General features: G+C 46.6%; 1 protein-coding gene across 3 annotated transcripts in view; it reads right to left on the reverse strand.

The window, feature by feature from the left end:
- adcy8 (adenylate cyclase 8 (brain)) overlaps nucleotides 1-13,982 on the reverse strand; it is a 77,471-nt gene extending 63,489 nt beyond the window's left edge. Inside the window, exons 1-2 of one of the 3 annotated variants that reach the window (XM_069170214.1) lie at nucleotides 13,390-13,982; nucleotides 11,742-13,224 (exon numbers count right to left, since the gene is read on the reverse strand). In XM_069170214.1, coding sequence (XP_069026315.1) covers nucleotides 11,742-12,656 — 915 coding nt within the window. In that variant the 5' untranslated portion in view covers nucleotides 12,657-13,224; nucleotides 13,390-13,982. Of the gene's footprint in view, nucleotides 1-11,741 lie in introns of all 3 variants that reach the window. The other 2 variants (XM_069170211.1, XM_069170213.1) reach the window with 2 other exon arrangements.
- Nucleotides 13,983-16,565: the final 2,583 nt, after the last annotated feature.

Here is a 16,565-nt window from a genome sequence, read left to right on the forward strand (position 1 = left end):
GCTTCAAAGCCGAGCTGAGGGTTATTCCCGAAGCTGTCGGGGCGACGGATCCCAGAGGACAGCTTGAGCACAACAGCCTGAGGAAGAGGTGGAATAAGTCTATGATACTGTAGCCGACTGAAGACCAGCCCTCCCGGGACACACACACACACACACACACACACACACAAACAAGATGACAAGCCGCCGCAAGTCTCGACATCCTTTGCTCTACGGTCCAGTTTGTCCCGACGCTACACTGGAATTTAAAAAACCCCCACAGAGGATGTGTCGGTACGCCGCAAAACATCTCAGCAAACTGGAGCGAGCGACTTTGACTGAATTTGAACCAACTCTGCAGCTTTAAATGTGCTTTTTAGCCCTTTTTTTTTTTTTTAGCTCATAATACAGAACGAGCTCAGCACCAAACAGCACAAATACAAGTTAGGGAGGGTTGGTAGGGAGCGAAATCAGAGCTGAAAGGAGAGTTATTATTGGACTTTCATTCAAAAAGATTCCTGTGCCCGTTAGATGTGGAAATAGACCGCTGTTTGCTGACATGCCAGCCTGAAACCTGAACAGTTCTGTGTATCGTATTTTTCCCCCCCTAGTGGTGAAAAATGATATGTTAAGCCTCAAACAAGTGAAGTTGTACTTGCATCTTAACAATCGAGGCGAAGTCGTGCCCCTTTGAAAATCATGAAAGTAAAGAGTTTCGTAATGGTAATGAATTGAAATAGTCTCCCCACGAGGATTCAAACTCCGGTGATCAGTCGGAAATCGAACGCCCCAACATTCGTTCATATGGACGGGATCTAAAGTTGTCTGTGGATAGTAGATCGAGCCCCGTACATAATGCCAGAAGATGCCTTTTAAAATTTCGTCTGTGAGAGCTTCTGGTGGAGACAGGGATTCAGGGTCAGGCTGTAAAAAAAACAAAAAAGAAAACCTGTCTTTGATGGATAAATCGATACGAGACGCGGCCACGCTGGCAACAGTCTGTTTCAGGAAATATTTAAAAGTTTCTCTGCAGTCTTTGCTTCTTCTACAAAGTTTGTCCTCGGCGGCCGCCGTACCGCTGACAGCCAATTAAAACAAAGACAGACCCCCGACTGCTTTTTCTGCTCCGCCCGGTCATCAAAACAGTTCTATATGTAGGAAACCATTTTTGTAATATGTCCCTAATATCTCTGATGTTTTAGGTTAAACAACGTTTTTTATTTTTTTTTATTTCAGCTACTCGAACACTTCGACCGAACGTTGGCCGTTGAACAGCGTTCATTCTGGGTTTTTTTTTTCCTTCGTATACCTGCTGTTTTTCCACATTTGAAACAGATAACAGTAATCCATCCGTAATCTCGTTAAACGCTGACTCCGGAGGAGAGCGCTGCTGGCTGACGCCCGGCGCTATGAATAGATTACCGCCGGGAGGTAATCCTGTCTGAAATCATCCTCAACGTGAAGAATAAGCCGAAAATCATGCACCATCGCTCTAAGCTCTAAAACCTTCGCTCAATATGTTCTCACACTCAAACCGGACAAATGTTGTTGCGCATCAGACCCGCTTTCGATACGCAGAAAGCGTCCCGGCGGTTCAGAAGAAAAAATCTACGCTCGGTGGACGCGAGAGATTCAGCTTTCATCCGACGGACGCTGTTTTCTAACCTTTACGTTTCAGAAAGCTCCTCAACATCCCGAGAAACATATTTTTGTAATAAATAATACAGAACACGAGGTGGAGCCGGTCTGTATTCATTGATCGGTTCATTTTACGGTTCTTAAAAACAAAGCGTGGTAACTTTGCTAAAATCGAGTAAATAATACTCAATAATGAAAGGCGGGAATCAACAGACACATTCAATTAAAAACAGAAACTAAAAAGTGTAAAACAATCACGAGGCTGTTTCTCGCCAGCTTTATGCGTTTTTTTTTTCTCAGCAACAACAGAAAAATACTTGATTGTTTAAATAATCAACAGGAAGTACCCGACTGAAATTGAAGTGCTACATTTATCTAAATTAGGACTTATTGAATTGCTAATAAAGACTTTTATACATATTTTTCTACAAACAGACACACAAATTTAAACAAAATTAAAAAAAAACTGAGCAGCACAAACCATGCAACCATGTCACATGTAACTCAGGATCCCACTTGTAATATAGATTTACACGCTATTTGTATCTGGATCCTCACATCCTGTTTTTACACCCACTGACATCGTCATTATTTCGACCGGGCTAACAGCTTAAGGGGGAAGCGGCGCTGCCGTACCGGCTCGATATTTGTCCGCTGCTGTTCGCCGATGCTTCCACCTGTTAAGCTTTATGTCGAGCGCGCTTTAGTTGAGAGGGAGGCGACCTTTCAACTCGCCGGGTGGATCTGCCGAGAACGTGGCTGAGATCCCGTCGGATCCCTGTCTGCCTCGGGGAAACGCTGACGTCGTTATAACAATAAACACAAACGATACAACCAGACAGAAACTGGCACGGACAACAAACGAGCTGATGTGCAAATACAAGGTCAAGGACAGAGATTCAATTTTGATGCATAACCAGGTACAATCTTCAGTACTTCTTCCGTACAATGTTTTCTTCCACCGTATTTAAAAGCTTTTTTTTTTTTAATTTTTATTTTCCCAATTCCATTCAAACTCTGGCGACCAACACAAGTCAGTTTTTTTTTTTCTCCTCTCGACACCGACCAAACAAACATCTCGCAGATTAAAAACAAAAAAAATGCGTGCATGTTACGTAAACGTGCACGGGGCTGGATCTCCTGACGCCGTGAGGATGGATGGGCCTCCGCACCGGGACCAAGGGAAGCTGTCGTCACGACGACACCGGTCGTGTGCCGCCCCTCCGTCCAACTGTACTTCACCTGCTTCTGGCCGTCGGTGCGCTCGGGAGAGGTCTCGGGGTCGGACCACTCAGCGCGGCGTCCATTGAGAAACAGATGAAGCGTTCTGAGACGATCAATAACCCCCCAACCCCCTCCTCCTCCTCCCACTCCACCTCCCATCCTTTAACCCTCGTGACCCTCCACCCCCACCCCCACACTTCCTTTAATGCAAAACAGAACAGAGGAAGGACGCGGCGGAGGCAACGATGAGGAGATCAACACACAGGAAAATCTTTCTGAATTCAACTTGTGATCATGTCAGTTAGGTATCAGGAGATTCACACGGTTTCCTCCCCACTTCTGTATTTTTGGATCCTTCGAATCAATTTTCTGCACCGAAACTGACATAAAAGCTTCGAAACAGTTCGTGCTTAAAATCCCGGATCGGAAGCGTTCGATCGTGCAGCAGAAATGCGTCACGGGGCCGCTGACGAAGCGCATTTTTGCTGACCTTGCTTTAGCGATGCAGCCAGTCCCCACCCCCCCCTCCTCTCCCTCCCTCCCCCTCCAAAAAAGTCACTGAGGTTGTTCACATTAATGTCGCAACAGTTCGCATATAAAAAATGTAAAAAAAAAAAAAAGCCGCCTTATATTTACCAGTAGAGATACAATAACCGGTAATTAGGTTCTGTCGGCAGTTCAGGGCGAGAGGCCACGAAGAGAAGCTTTCATTGAGATAAATGTCTGGCTGCCTTGGCTGATAATGGAGGAAAAGGGAGGGATGGGGGGGAGCGCTGAGTCAGCGTTTGGCAAAAAAAAAAAACAAGGAATGACTCGCAGGTAACTTTGGAGGTCGGTTCGACTCCGCTGAGCACCGCTGAAGGGAAACTGGCACATTCGGATTTGCATTTCAGGAAAACCAAGTTTCGACAAACACTTTGAATACGAAACAACAAAAGGACTAAACTTCAGCGAAAGAAAGAGGAAATACCCCTCCACTCCCCCGACGGCATTTTTGTATTTTTTTTTTGTATTTTTTTTTTTAGGACTAAACAAAGTGTGATTTATCTAGTCGGGACACTCTTATGGCACTTAAAAGTCCACAAAAAAAAAAAAAGGTTTAAAAGCCCGAAGCAAAGAGCGGAGAGAGAGGAAGGAGGAAATGAGCCGCTACACGCTCTGTCTTTTTTTTATTTTATTTTTTTATATCGTTTTATAGCCCAGACTCAGGGGGCTGTAATACTGCCAGACAGACTATTTCATTTGCTCTCGCTGAAAAGACGACGCCGCGGAAACCAACGAGGTGACAAACGGTGGCCGAAGGTCCACGAATACGTCCGGAGGAGGTTCGTGACTGGAAAACGAGTTCCCATCCGTTCAGTCCGTCTTCAACACGATGCACCGTCGGCTGTTTTCAGGGTCATTTCACTACCTTCACTTATGAGCTCACAGCTTGGATCATTATAGGGGCTAACCATTCCTCCTATATCGTCTTGTTGTTTTTTTCAGGACAGTCGAGGCTAAAATCTTTCCGTCATTTAATTTGATAATAGAGATTTTTTTTTTCTTATATTAGCCTTTATATCAAAGAAATAAAATGTTTTTTCTGGTTGTTTTTTTACATGTATCTCACCAGAAAATATTGTCATAAGAGATGTGTTTTTACAGCCAAGATAACATCTGAGCCGTGTTTGTGGGACACTGTATGACTCAGCAATTTGAAGAATGAGGTGCTCAGGGCCCGACGGTAAAATAAATGTCATGACTGGCTCCGGGTGGCCCAAACCAGGGACTCACAATCCGGCTACACGCCTCAGTGATATGTGCTAATAACTCAGAACATTATTCTAATAACTTCGAAGGGTTAAAACCGACCGCCGCAAACAACGCTTTGTTTTTGCCCAAATCAATTTTGCAAAACGGCTCTAATATGTCAGAAAATCTAACATGACAATATGAGAAAATGAAGAAATATTAAATGCAGACGACCCTGACACAAAATTAGCAAATGACGAGGAAAAAAGCTTTTAAATTATTTTCTGAATCTCTTCTCAAAAAAAATAAAATAAAAAATAAAATCTTCTTGCTCAGAATGATTGACTTGTAATTACACCTGCTGATTTTCTGAACAGAAGAAAAGTGTTTTTATTCCAATAGCTTGTGATTTTGTGTTTATTGGCGACGAGAGGAACGAGAACAAAGGACAGTAAAAGCTTTCCAAGTCATTTTTGGGGGGGAAAACGCCTGGGAGGTCACTGCACAGAGCTGTCGCTGGAAAACTCTTTGCCATTAAAAGCTAAAAAAAAAACAAAAAAAAAAAAAAACAAGACTGTTTCTTAACAACCAAAATAAAAGCTGTGGCTGATGGCCCCGATCCTTTCATTAAATATTAAGAGCGGCTGAGTGCAGTGTCTGGTAACGGCAAGATTGTCCGAGATCAACTGCATGAAACCGGGTGAGATGGAGGATGAGGAGGGGGTGGGGGGGTGACGGAGAGGTGAGGGGAAGGGGAAGGGAAAGGGAAGGACAGGAGGCCAAAAAAGATGGAGTCCTCTCTGTTTCCATCGAGCTGAGTCGATCCGAAGACGCTGGGCTTGCTCCTGCAAAAAAACCCAAAAAAACCAAGAAGGAGGAAAGTGGAGACGCAGCGAGGCGAAACGTCGTCTGAATGACACACCGCACTCTCAGAAAGGTCAGACGTCAGATACCGGAAACGGCGTCAGGAGCAACGTGGCTGCCGAGCGCTGTGAGACTATTCAAGCACACCAATTCTGCCGGGCGACAACACAGGCTTGCTTAAGCTTGTTAAAAGTCCTTCATCTGTTAAGTTCGAACAGTTTACATCCTTCAAGCTCTTTCGCTCGTGTGATCAGGTGTTCGGCAAACCGGTGAGAGGCTTCGATGCCTGGAGAGAGACGAGGCGGACGTCTTTTTGAAGAACGACGTGGAACGGGGCGAACGGCGAGAAGCTCTTTTCAACGGCAGAGAGATTGAAAATAATAACATGCATGTAGTCACACCCCCCCCCCCCCCCACCACCACCACCACCACCACCCTCTTCTTCTTTTTTTTCCTCCTCTATCTCCTCGGTGCAGCAGGCGCTTCAGGTAAGCCGAGTTTGACCTTGAAAGAGGAAGCTGCAGCGAGCTTGAAGAATGGCTAATCGGCGGGTATGAAGCGTGTGTGTGTGTGTGTGTGTGTGTGTGTGTGTGTGTGTGTGTAAACGTGTGTGTGTGTAAACGTGTGTGTGTGTGTGTGTGTAAACGTGTGTGTGTGTGTAAACGTGTGTGTGTGTGTGTGTGTGTGTGTGTGTGTAAACGTGTGTGTGTGTAAACGTGTGTGTGTGTGTGTGTGTACGTGTGTAAACGTGTGTGTGTGTGTGTGTAAACATGTGTGTGTGTGTGTAAACGTGTGTGTGTGTGTAAACGTGTGTGCGTTAGCGGATGTGTGTGAACGGAGGGAGTAAGACGCAGCAGTGCTTTTGTTGGTTTTCATAATGTTCTCAGATACACGCCACTAAAACACACATTATCATTCACACACACACACACACACACACACACACACACACACACACACACACACAGAACTCCACTGCTCAGAACGAGCTAATCTGTTATTTACTGGTGCCTTCTGTTCATTTAACGGCGAGTAAAAAGGAGGCTAAATGACTTCTGCACAAAGACGACCGTCAATAACGGCAACGACTGGAACGTCAAGTCTGCTCGGAGTCCAAGAAGAAAAAAGAAAAAGAAAAGAAAAGCAAATAGTGGGTCAATATGAGCTTATTGTTTAGAGAGCGAGAATATGGAGGGGGGAACGGGGGGGGAGCGATACCGCCGCCTTTCCTACGGGCTTGGACACAAAAGGATGTTGGGGAGCCAACAGGGGGACCCCCGGAGAGGCGCTAAAGAGACGGAGGCGGATCGATGGAGGCTATTTTCTGAGTCTGACAGGAAGAATCAGACTCAAGGAAGGTGGTGGGGGGGGTGGTGGGGGGGTGGAGGAGAGAGACACGGGAGGTGGAGGGAGAGAGGAGTCCGTCATTGGCTCTCAAATGATCGAAACACGAGGGCTAAACGAGGACAGTGCAACGTTAAAGGTGGACAAGAGGTCTGAAAAAATGAGGCCTCAAAGCTGCGATACCACCGAGTGTCACTGGAGGTCGGCTCCAAAACAACAACAACAACACCCGGCTCCGTTGACTCCCATTCAACTCCTCTTGTAAAAAAAATGTTTTTAAAAAAAAGGCAATCAAATTTCAAGACGAGTTATTTCGGTGTCGTTAGTTTCTTCTTAGTTCTCCGTCTGAAAATAATCCCGTCGTTAATTGTAAAACAGTTTTTTTTTCAAAAAGCTTGTGTTTTTTTTGGGCCTTGTCGGTTTGATTGACAGGCCTGCGGTGCAGTTAGGTTACAGCTGTCGGTGGGCGGGACGTAGTATCGAGTCAGATCCACCCAGCTCGCCCGAATATGGTCACTTCCGGTCTCAAACCGCTCGGGACGAGCCAAGACGGCGACGGCCAGAATCCGAACCGGACGGCTTCGCAAACCGACGGGCGACGCTGGAATTCAAAACGCATTTAAGTCCACCGTTTTCATTTTGAACTTCGTGGTTCTGAGAGATCCCGGCCTTCCTCTTCTGAAACCGACGAGCCAAATGTGTGTGTAATATTCTGACTTCGCTCTAAAAGCAAACACAATTAATAAGAGCAGATTAGCGGCGCTGGAGTTCAGGATGTTTTGATTTCCCAGCGTGCCGATGTCTTCCTAAACCCCGCAGGAGTGCAGCATGAGGCGTTCCTAATCCGTCCCGCCGCCGCTCGCATGTCATCGCAGCCGAATTAAGACGGAACATGTAAAGCACTGATCTCGGGAGCGTTTTGAGGTCGCTTGATACCAAACGCGCGATGCTGGAATAATCCCCTCCCGCCCGTCGACTTTCCCGGCGAGCTAATACTTACAATAACGACACGAGCTGAGACTTATCGCAGCAGAGCGGAGGCTAATTAATTGACACGTACGCTGGACTAAAACAAACAACAACAACAACAACAAAAAACCCACTCAATATCAGCGGCTGCAAATAATATGACAGATTTTATTTTTTTTTCCGGGGATCTTTTGAGCGTCAACAAACCGGATGTTAGAAAACGTTTAATTCCCGTGAATGTCGACAGCGGGTTCGATCCAACGGCGCGGCGGCGGGAACACGCGTGTGCGGACGCTTTTGAGAAGCGTGCAATATCTGTTTATGAAAGGAATAAATAACACGGGAAAATATTTCAAAGAATATCGGTGGCGGCGGGGGCCACTGGTTTATAGGAAAAGCCAGATTTAAACATTAAAACGCTGATTATAAGACTTACAAAAATACCTTGAAGGTAAGCGCATCGACTGCTGACGCATTTATTTATTCGCAGGCAACAGCAAAATCAAAACAATGAATAAGATGATCTACGTTTAGGACGACGGTACAGTGGCGACCTGCGTAAATTTGAACATGGTTCTTGGTTTGTTTGTATATTATATATATAGATATATACTGTACTGTATATACTGTGCATTTTATATTTTATATTTATATTTTTTACTGCTATTTACTGCTATTTTATTTTATTGCTTTTCTATTATTATATTATTCTATTCTATTCTATTCTTATTTTATTCTATTGTTTCTATTATTATCTTATTGCTTCTGTATGTATGCTGCTGTAGCGAAAAAATGTCCCCTCGGGGATTAATAAAGTATATACCTACCTACCTATATCTTACAAATCTTTTATTCTTTTTTTTACGCAGCGGTAATATCAGGAAATGTCAATCTAAGCCTCGTTAGCATTAGCTTCCTCCTCTCCTCTAGCTCGATAAACGTTAGCTTCCCCGCTCTCTCGCTGCTAAACGGTTCGCCGTTAACGTATTGGCTGTTCTTGACGACTTTTTTTTTTAAAGAAAAACTGTTTTCCCCTGACCCATGACCTTTGACCTGTCTGTCTCACCTCAAAGTGTCATTTCCAGATACACTAAAAAAGTTTTTGAACCTAAGATCCACCATTAAGCATTTACAAAAACGGAATAAATATTTTAATAAGACTTCCATTTTATTCCTATTAATTTTACGTCGTGGACATGCTGGTCCTCTACCATCCACCAGGGGGTGCTGCAGCACCCTGCACTCCTCTGCTTCCCACGGTCTTCCTACATTTTGATTGAAAGCTTTTTTTGCTTTTCATCACGGTAAAACTGATTCAAAGGGACTTTGATTTCATTTGAATTCATAGTTACCTGCTGTTTCAGATTAATTTCTGTCAGCAAATTGATTAATTTACTGTGATGGACCGGCGACCTTTGCCCGGGGTCAGCTGGGAAAGGCCCCCCCCCCCCCCCCCCCCCCCCCCGTGATCCTGTTCAGGATAAAGCGGGTACCGATAAGGGATGGACGGACAAATCATTGCAGCTCTGATTGAAATTGCTGTTTTTTTTCTTCAGGAAATCATTCTGTCTGTAAAATGTCAGTAAAAATGTTTACAAGAAAAAAAAAAAAAGGCCGTGAGAAAGTACCAACGTCTTCAAATGTCTTGTTTCGTGTGATTTACAATCGAATCGCTGCCTGTACGGCGTCACGTCAACAGGAAATACACACCAGTCATTCTCCAAAGGGAGTTTTTCCTGCACCAGAAGTGGACAAACTAAGACCATAATAACATTTTGCTTTGTGTCGCAGTTTTTTTTTTTTTTTTTTTATGTATTTACGTTCCGATGGATTTCCGTGTTTAACCGTGTTGTTCAGATTTGTGATGTGTGTAAAACCCTCACATGTCACGTGCTCGTCTCGAAAAACGTCTGGAGTCGCTCTGGGGAAATCTGCAAGAAAACGGCCAGACATTTCACATCTGTAACTGTCGACGTGAGGGAGCTTATTTCTTTTAAAATGAGATACGCGGCGCACACTCGGAGAACATTTCACACTCGGCTCAAGAAAATACGGCGAGTTTAAAAAGCAAATAAAATTAAAATGAACACAGCTGAGAGCCTCCGTGAGTTTTTTTGTGTGTTTTTTTTTTCACGTAATTGAAGACTTTCACGCTCCGGATATAAACGTCTTCTTGATCTCCACCGACTGAATAGGCCACCTCGAGGTGGGTGTTTTCTATGAATGCACAACACATGCAGCTGCTGCAGAGCGACAGTTTCTGCTTCCTGCCGTTCGTCCTTGATCTACTCCAACACCAAACACGTGGAGAAAGCGTTCATTGTTAACTGCGCTGATGCATTAAAAGCAAGACTTCGTGGATGTAAAACCTGCAGATAGTTTAGTTTGTAGTCTCCCACACACCTCTCATGGATTACAGCTACACCACCCGTGGAAATTGTGCAGACGATCACATACGAAGCAGCAACGAAACTATGTCAAGAGTCTTCATGCAGGATGCATTAAAGGACGACGGGGCGGGGGGCAGGGTGGCGGGGGGGGGGGGGGGTTCCAGTTTTGGTTCTCAGCTTGATTTAGAGTTGTTTACATCAACATGTGACGAGCTGCGTCGGGATTATCAGCTGAGTCCTTCAATTACAGCAGATACAAACTGGTATTTATTTAAACCTCTTTCGTTTATTTCATCTGTAATTCATCATTTTTATATTTATTTTGAAAAAAACCTACGACAAAATATGTTCTAGATGGAGTACCCGGGTGGTATACTCTATGGGTAGAGTTGCTTGAGTGTGAAAATGTATTCTAATAATGACCAGTAGGGGGTGCTGAACCTGTTTGGAGCTGTGACGGGTGGACAGCTCCCGGTGCTGAAACCTCATGGGGACTCTGCAGTCACAACCAACGGCTGCCGTCCAAAGAAACTGACGCATTTCATTGTTAAAACGAGCAAATAAATAAATAAACCAGCGCTGGAACGGAGCAACGAAAAGACACTCAACAGATTTACAACCTGTTCACACTCAGTAGGACTGTTGGTGTGTGTTGTGTGTGTGTGTGTGTGTGTGTGTGTGTGTGTGTGTGTGTGTGTGTGTGTGTGTGTTGGGGGGGGGGGACACTGCTTACCATTTTTAGGTGTTTTTTTTGTATCGGGATCAATAACGTACATAAAAGCAGATATGCATGGAAACAACATGACAACACAGCAGCCTGTGAAGCCTCTCAGCTGACGGCCTCCATAAACAGCATCATGTGGGGATTTTAAAAAAAAGTTTGTGAAAACTGAAACAAACAGAGAAAGTAAAACGTGATGGAGGAGAGAAAAGAAGGGGCCAATAAAGAGGAGGGAAGAGGGAGGGGAAAAATGGGGGGGGTAAATAGGAGAGGACGTGAAGAGGAGGTGGAAGATATACGGATCCGGAGGTCAAAGGTGAAAAAGACGGAGGAGGTGGAGAAAGAGGAAAAGTTGAGATCGAGGGCGACGGGGAGGAGGAGGAGGAGGAGGAGGAGGAGGAGGAGGAGATTTGAAAGAGACGAGGAGACGAGGAGGAAATGTGAGAAGAAAATGCGAGGAAAGATGGAAAAAAAGGAATACGGCAAAGGAGAGGAGGATTAGGGAACGTTGGAGGGGGATGAAGGAAGAAGAAGAAGAAGACGAGGTCAGTAAGAGGTGAAGAGGAAGAGGATTATGAGAAGGGTGGACGGAAGATGAAGAGAAAAGAGGAGGAGGTGAGGCTATGAGGGAGCAACAAAGGAGACACAGTGGAGGAGGATGAACGGAGGAGAGATAGGAAAAGGGGGGGAAGACGGGATTAGGAGGAGGATGATGGGAAAATAGGATGAAGAAAGAGAGAAGAAGAGGATTTTAGGATTGCGATGAAGATGTGGGAAAATATGACAGCGGAGGAAGAGGATGCGTAGAGAAGAGAGGAGGGAGTGGGGGTGGTGTGTGTGTGTGTGTGGGGGGGGGGGGGGGGGGATTCACCGCTTACCTGGTTGGTAAAGAGCTGTGCATTCTGGGAGATGAGCAGCTGGACCAGGATGTGGAGCCCCGAGGTGAACAGGCCGGCCATGATGGCCCAGGTGAGCGGCAGCGGCAGCATGCTGTAGGTGGCGAACAGGGTGAAGAGCACGTATCCCACCCCGTCGCCCAGCAGCCCGTAACCCAGCCCGGCCGCCAGGATCTGCGTGGCCATGGCCACCCAGGTGACCACGCCGCTGTACTGCAGGTAGCTGTGCGACGTGGTGTCCTTCCGCACCACCACTAAGGCACAAATGACTACTTCGATGCCCGTGAAGAAGCCCAGCAGCGTCCCTTTGATGGGGTCCATGGGGGAGGAGGCCAGGGTGAGGTGCAGCACCAGCAGGGTGAGCTTGGTCACTACGTCCAGGATGTTCATCACCACCACCGACTTGCGCCTCTGGCCCAGGAAGTAGCGCTGGTAGAGCTGCTCGAGGTCGCGGGACTTGAAGGCGTTCCGCAGCGTGGGGAAGATGACGCCCCGGTACGTGTAGCCCCAATTCAGGAAGAAGTCGGAGTTGCTGGGCGCGCAGTCGATCTGCAAGAAGCCCAGGTCGCTGCTCGCGCGCTCCGGGAACACTTTGGTCCCGCCGTTGTTGTGCCGGTCCCCGACCGACGTCCGCCCCGCCGACTGCTTCCTCGCGCCCGTGCTCGGGTCGTAGGGCTCGTCCGGCCCGATGCCCTTCACCCCTCCTCCGCCTCCCCCGCCCTGCTCGTGGATGAACCGCTGCTCGGTGATGTGCCGCACCGCGTTCTGCCACAGCAGCCGTTTGGGTCGCGCGCTGCCGCTGCCGCTGCTGTTGCTGTTGTTGCTGCTGCTCGGGGTCTTGTTGATGGTGTACAGCTCCTCGCTCGCGCTGGAGCACCGGACCTCGGACAGCTCCATCACCGCCGCCGCTCGTTGCTGTTGTTTTTTGGGGGGTTTTCTTTTCCTATCGCGCTGTCTCGGTTTATATTATCCCTCCCTTCCCGGTCGTGAGTGAGCTCAGCGATTTTGGGGGGACGACGTCCTCTCGTGCGCATCGAACCGGGGGCGCGTGCATCTCTCTCGGGTTGCAGCGAGCACGGCGCGGGGTAAAGCGCAGTTGGAGGTCATTGTCGAGCGAACGATTCCACCGAAGAAACAGCACATAAATCCTACTCGAGTGTAAACGCATCTCCCGGATTAACCGCGTATCACCATCACCACCACCACCACCACCTCGAACCGTGTCTCCGTGCTGAAGGCAACAACAAACAAACAAAAAAATCACCGGGTGGCGTGTCCAAGCAGCAGCTCGAGCCGCCGTGCGCCGACCGTGCGCACCATCAACGGTGTCCGGCAGCAGCAGCTCTGGGAGACGGCGCAAAAATACGATTTTTTTTTTTTAAATTGAAACCCCCAAAATGGCTCGCGCGTCGTTGGCACAGCTGGATCCGTCTACTTTGCCTTTCTTTCCTATTTGCGCGTGCAGCTACAGAACAAACAAAACAACAAAAAAAAACACAAATTTTCAGTTAATTCCAGTCTTCTTTGACGTTCATACAAGATGCCACACACACACACAAAAAAAACTAATCCGGTAAAGGTCAACAGCCGAGAGAGAAGGCCAAAAGAAAAAGAAAAAAAACAAACAAACCTGTAAAATCCGTTTCTTAAACAAATGCAGCGGCTTCAAGACAGAAAATTATAAATGGTCAACTTGTTGTTGCGCGAGAGCCTCAGCAGGAAGGATCGGTTTCGAGTGCGCGAGCTCCTCGACGCAGATCAGCCCTCCTTCTCGTGCCTCTCCACCGACACGAGGGGGTCTGCGCTTTGGACGCAACACCTTGTCTGAGGGGAGGCGGCGGCGGGGGGGGGGGGGGGGGGCAGCCCGTCCTCTGTCACTGTCCTGCTCGGTTCTCTCTTTGAGCAGACCGCGCGAGGCCACCAGGCTCCGTCACTACGGAAAGTGTCCAGTAAATAATGTCCCTTATGTCCCCGTGCTGCGCGCGAGGGGGAAGAACGGAGCCCTCCTTCCTCCTCCTCCTCCAGTTCCTCCTGCTCCGGTGAGCCGTCTCCGCGTCAGACTTCCCGGTTGTCCCCCCTCTCTTCTTCTTCTTCTTCTTCGTCTCCTTGTCCTCCTCCTCCTCCTCTTCTGTGTTTAAAAGGGCGTGCGGCGACAGCAGCAGCAGCCGCGTGGAGTTTAGGTTTGCAGAGAGCGCGAGGCTGGTCACTGAGAGGCACGGAGGAGCGAGCGAGTCAGCTGCGCTCCGGTTTGACGTCAGAATCACCTCCGTGTGCGCGCGTGCGTGTGCGTACTCCCTCTCCTCGTCTTAACCGTCTGTCTCATCCCAGTTTTTCTTCTTCTCTTTTTTTTCTATGTCTTCCATTCACATCCTTCTTCTCTTTCCTTCTTGTCCTCCCTTTCTTTGTTTACACCCTCCCCCCCCCTTTTCCTTTTATTTACATTTGTCTCTTCTTTATTGACTGACTTTTGGATCAGAGTACATCTGAGTACATCAAAGCACAGCGACTCACTCAGCAGCGATTTGTCTGCTTGTATTCAAATCTCGCTTCAAAACAAACTGATCTTTCGGGGAAAGGACGAGACCAACGAACAAGACGATCGGCGCTGGACAACGTCAATATTGGGGACATTTTGAGGAGGACTACACTGCACGTGAGAAAAGTTGTACAGACTTAGAGGGAGTTGTGATGTCGCTTAAGTCAGCTGGTTGGGGCGGAAGACTTCAAGTCTAAGAATGTAAGAAAAAGAAAATGAAAGTTAGAAAATAAGTTTTTTTTTGGGGGGGGGGGGGGTCACATGTAACACGGGAAATGACGTACATGCCAAACACTGTACTCCCGTGAAAACAACACAATAGAGATACTTTTGTTGTCGTTAGTAAGTTAGAGTAATTATCGGCACGAGCAAAAGGACAAAATGAGGCAAGATAGTTATAAAAATTTTTTTTTTAAAATCCACATCGGGAGGAGGTGGGGGAGGACGGATGGGTCAACGAAACGTTGTACGTTAACACCAATGGAACGGAGTTTGTTTCCTGATTCAACGTCTTCTTTCAACCGCGAGCAACAAAGATCCAGCGTTTTAACACAAACTCAAACCTATAACCATCTTTGGGGCCTAAATGTAACCTAACGGAGGTCAAAATAAATTCATATATTTCTCCTATATTTTGTGCTGCCGGGAAGGCCCCGAATTAAGACGACCTTTTTGGTTGTTTTCACCTCTGGGTATCGTAGAAAAAACAATTATATATTCATTAAATTAGGTAAAAAAAATAATAAAAAAAAAATTTAGTTGTTCACCGTACGATGACGAGAATTTAAAACAGTAGTTATACTTCCAGCGTTTTTGCCTCTAAAATTCAGCACACTTTCGGTCCACATGTACTTCAAACATTTCATTTTCTCTACGCAGCGTTAATGACGCGTCTGATTTTATATAATGCAAGTAAATCTTGAATTTGAGGTTTATTCCGAGAATGAATCTAATCTATAAACTCACAAGCCCCTCACGTGTTTATCACAATCAATAAACTTCAAAATGAATCACGAAGGGGGGGGGGGGGCACTGTCTTGCCAGAGGGGAGAGGGGGGAGGGGGGGGGGAGAAACATGGTTTAAATGGGATTAATTTAGATTAATTTATCCCCCCCCCCCCCAAAAAAAAAAAAAAAAAAATTACCAAAATGTAGACAGAACATTGGAGAAGGGAATGGTGCATGGTGGAGGCTCTGTGTGCCCCCCCCCCCACACCCTCCCGGGCCCCCTGCTGTGCGCGAATATCTTGGCCCACTTTTCCTTATCCGAGAAGAGAAGCGGTGCCAAGGCATGTCAGAGCTCGCTGGACTCGGATTAGATCGGGTTAAAAAAAAAAAAAAAAAAGACGATTCCCTCCTAAACCTTGAGGAGCTGTGAGAGGTCCTTATGAGGAGAAGTGACCCCCCCCCAACACCACCCCCCCTCCCTACTTTGACTCAAGCACAGCTCCAGGCAAGAAGGAAAGTTGCCTCATTGCTATTCAGTCTATTTTTACCCTCCTTTTTTTCGTCTGCCGTGTCTCTACAGTAGATTTTTTTCTTTTTTCTTCTGCTGATTCCCAGGAAAGGAGAATTACTGAAATCCCCCCCCCCCCCAAAAAAACAACAACTGAATCTCACCCAAAAAAACACTATCAAGCACTAGTTAAAAAAAAGAAGAGCCGGCCGCTTATTCATCGTGCCCTTTATTCGTCCTTAGAAGTAAGACGTCATAACTGATAGGGGTGGTGGGGGGCGGGTGGGGGCGGGGGGATAGTGAAAATGTAGAGCTGCGGTTCCCACGTCTTCACAAAGACGAGGTGCAGCGTACAAATGAAGCTGCGCGTCAGAGGAAAAGAACCAAACGCCGCAGCTCTGACATTTTTTACAGCAAGTTATATAAGGAACACTCACTGCTGCCTGATGCAAGTCAAAATATATTCTCCTTTAAATGAAAGTGAAATGAAATCTGTCGACGTTACCGGGCCTGTCGTCATGTCACTAATTTGCACATACTTTTTATGAAACTCTTTACGATTGATTGCTGTCGCGGGTTTTGACATCACCTGATCTTAATCGAAAGCTTAATTAACCACCCGGTCTGATGTCAGAACTTGCTCGTCAAAATCTAGGACCACGTAGTCGGAAACAGAGCCCACATTTTTTTGTTTTTATTAAAACACACGTCTATATATTCCTACTTTAACCACAGTTCATGTTACAAACACATCCTCAAAAAAAAAACACAAAAAAAAGTTTTTTTTTTTTTTTTTAATAATGGCATCAATTGA

Source organism: Embiotoca jacksoni, unplaced genomic scaffold (assembly GCF_022577435.1).
Source record: "Embiotoca jacksoni isolate LCO1_2020_lvr unplaced genomic scaffold, fEmbJac1.0.p SCAF_48, whole genome shotgun sequence".
Taxonomy (NCBI): domain Eukaryota; kingdom Metazoa; phylum Chordata; class Actinopteri; family Embiotocidae; genus Embiotoca; species Embiotoca jacksoni.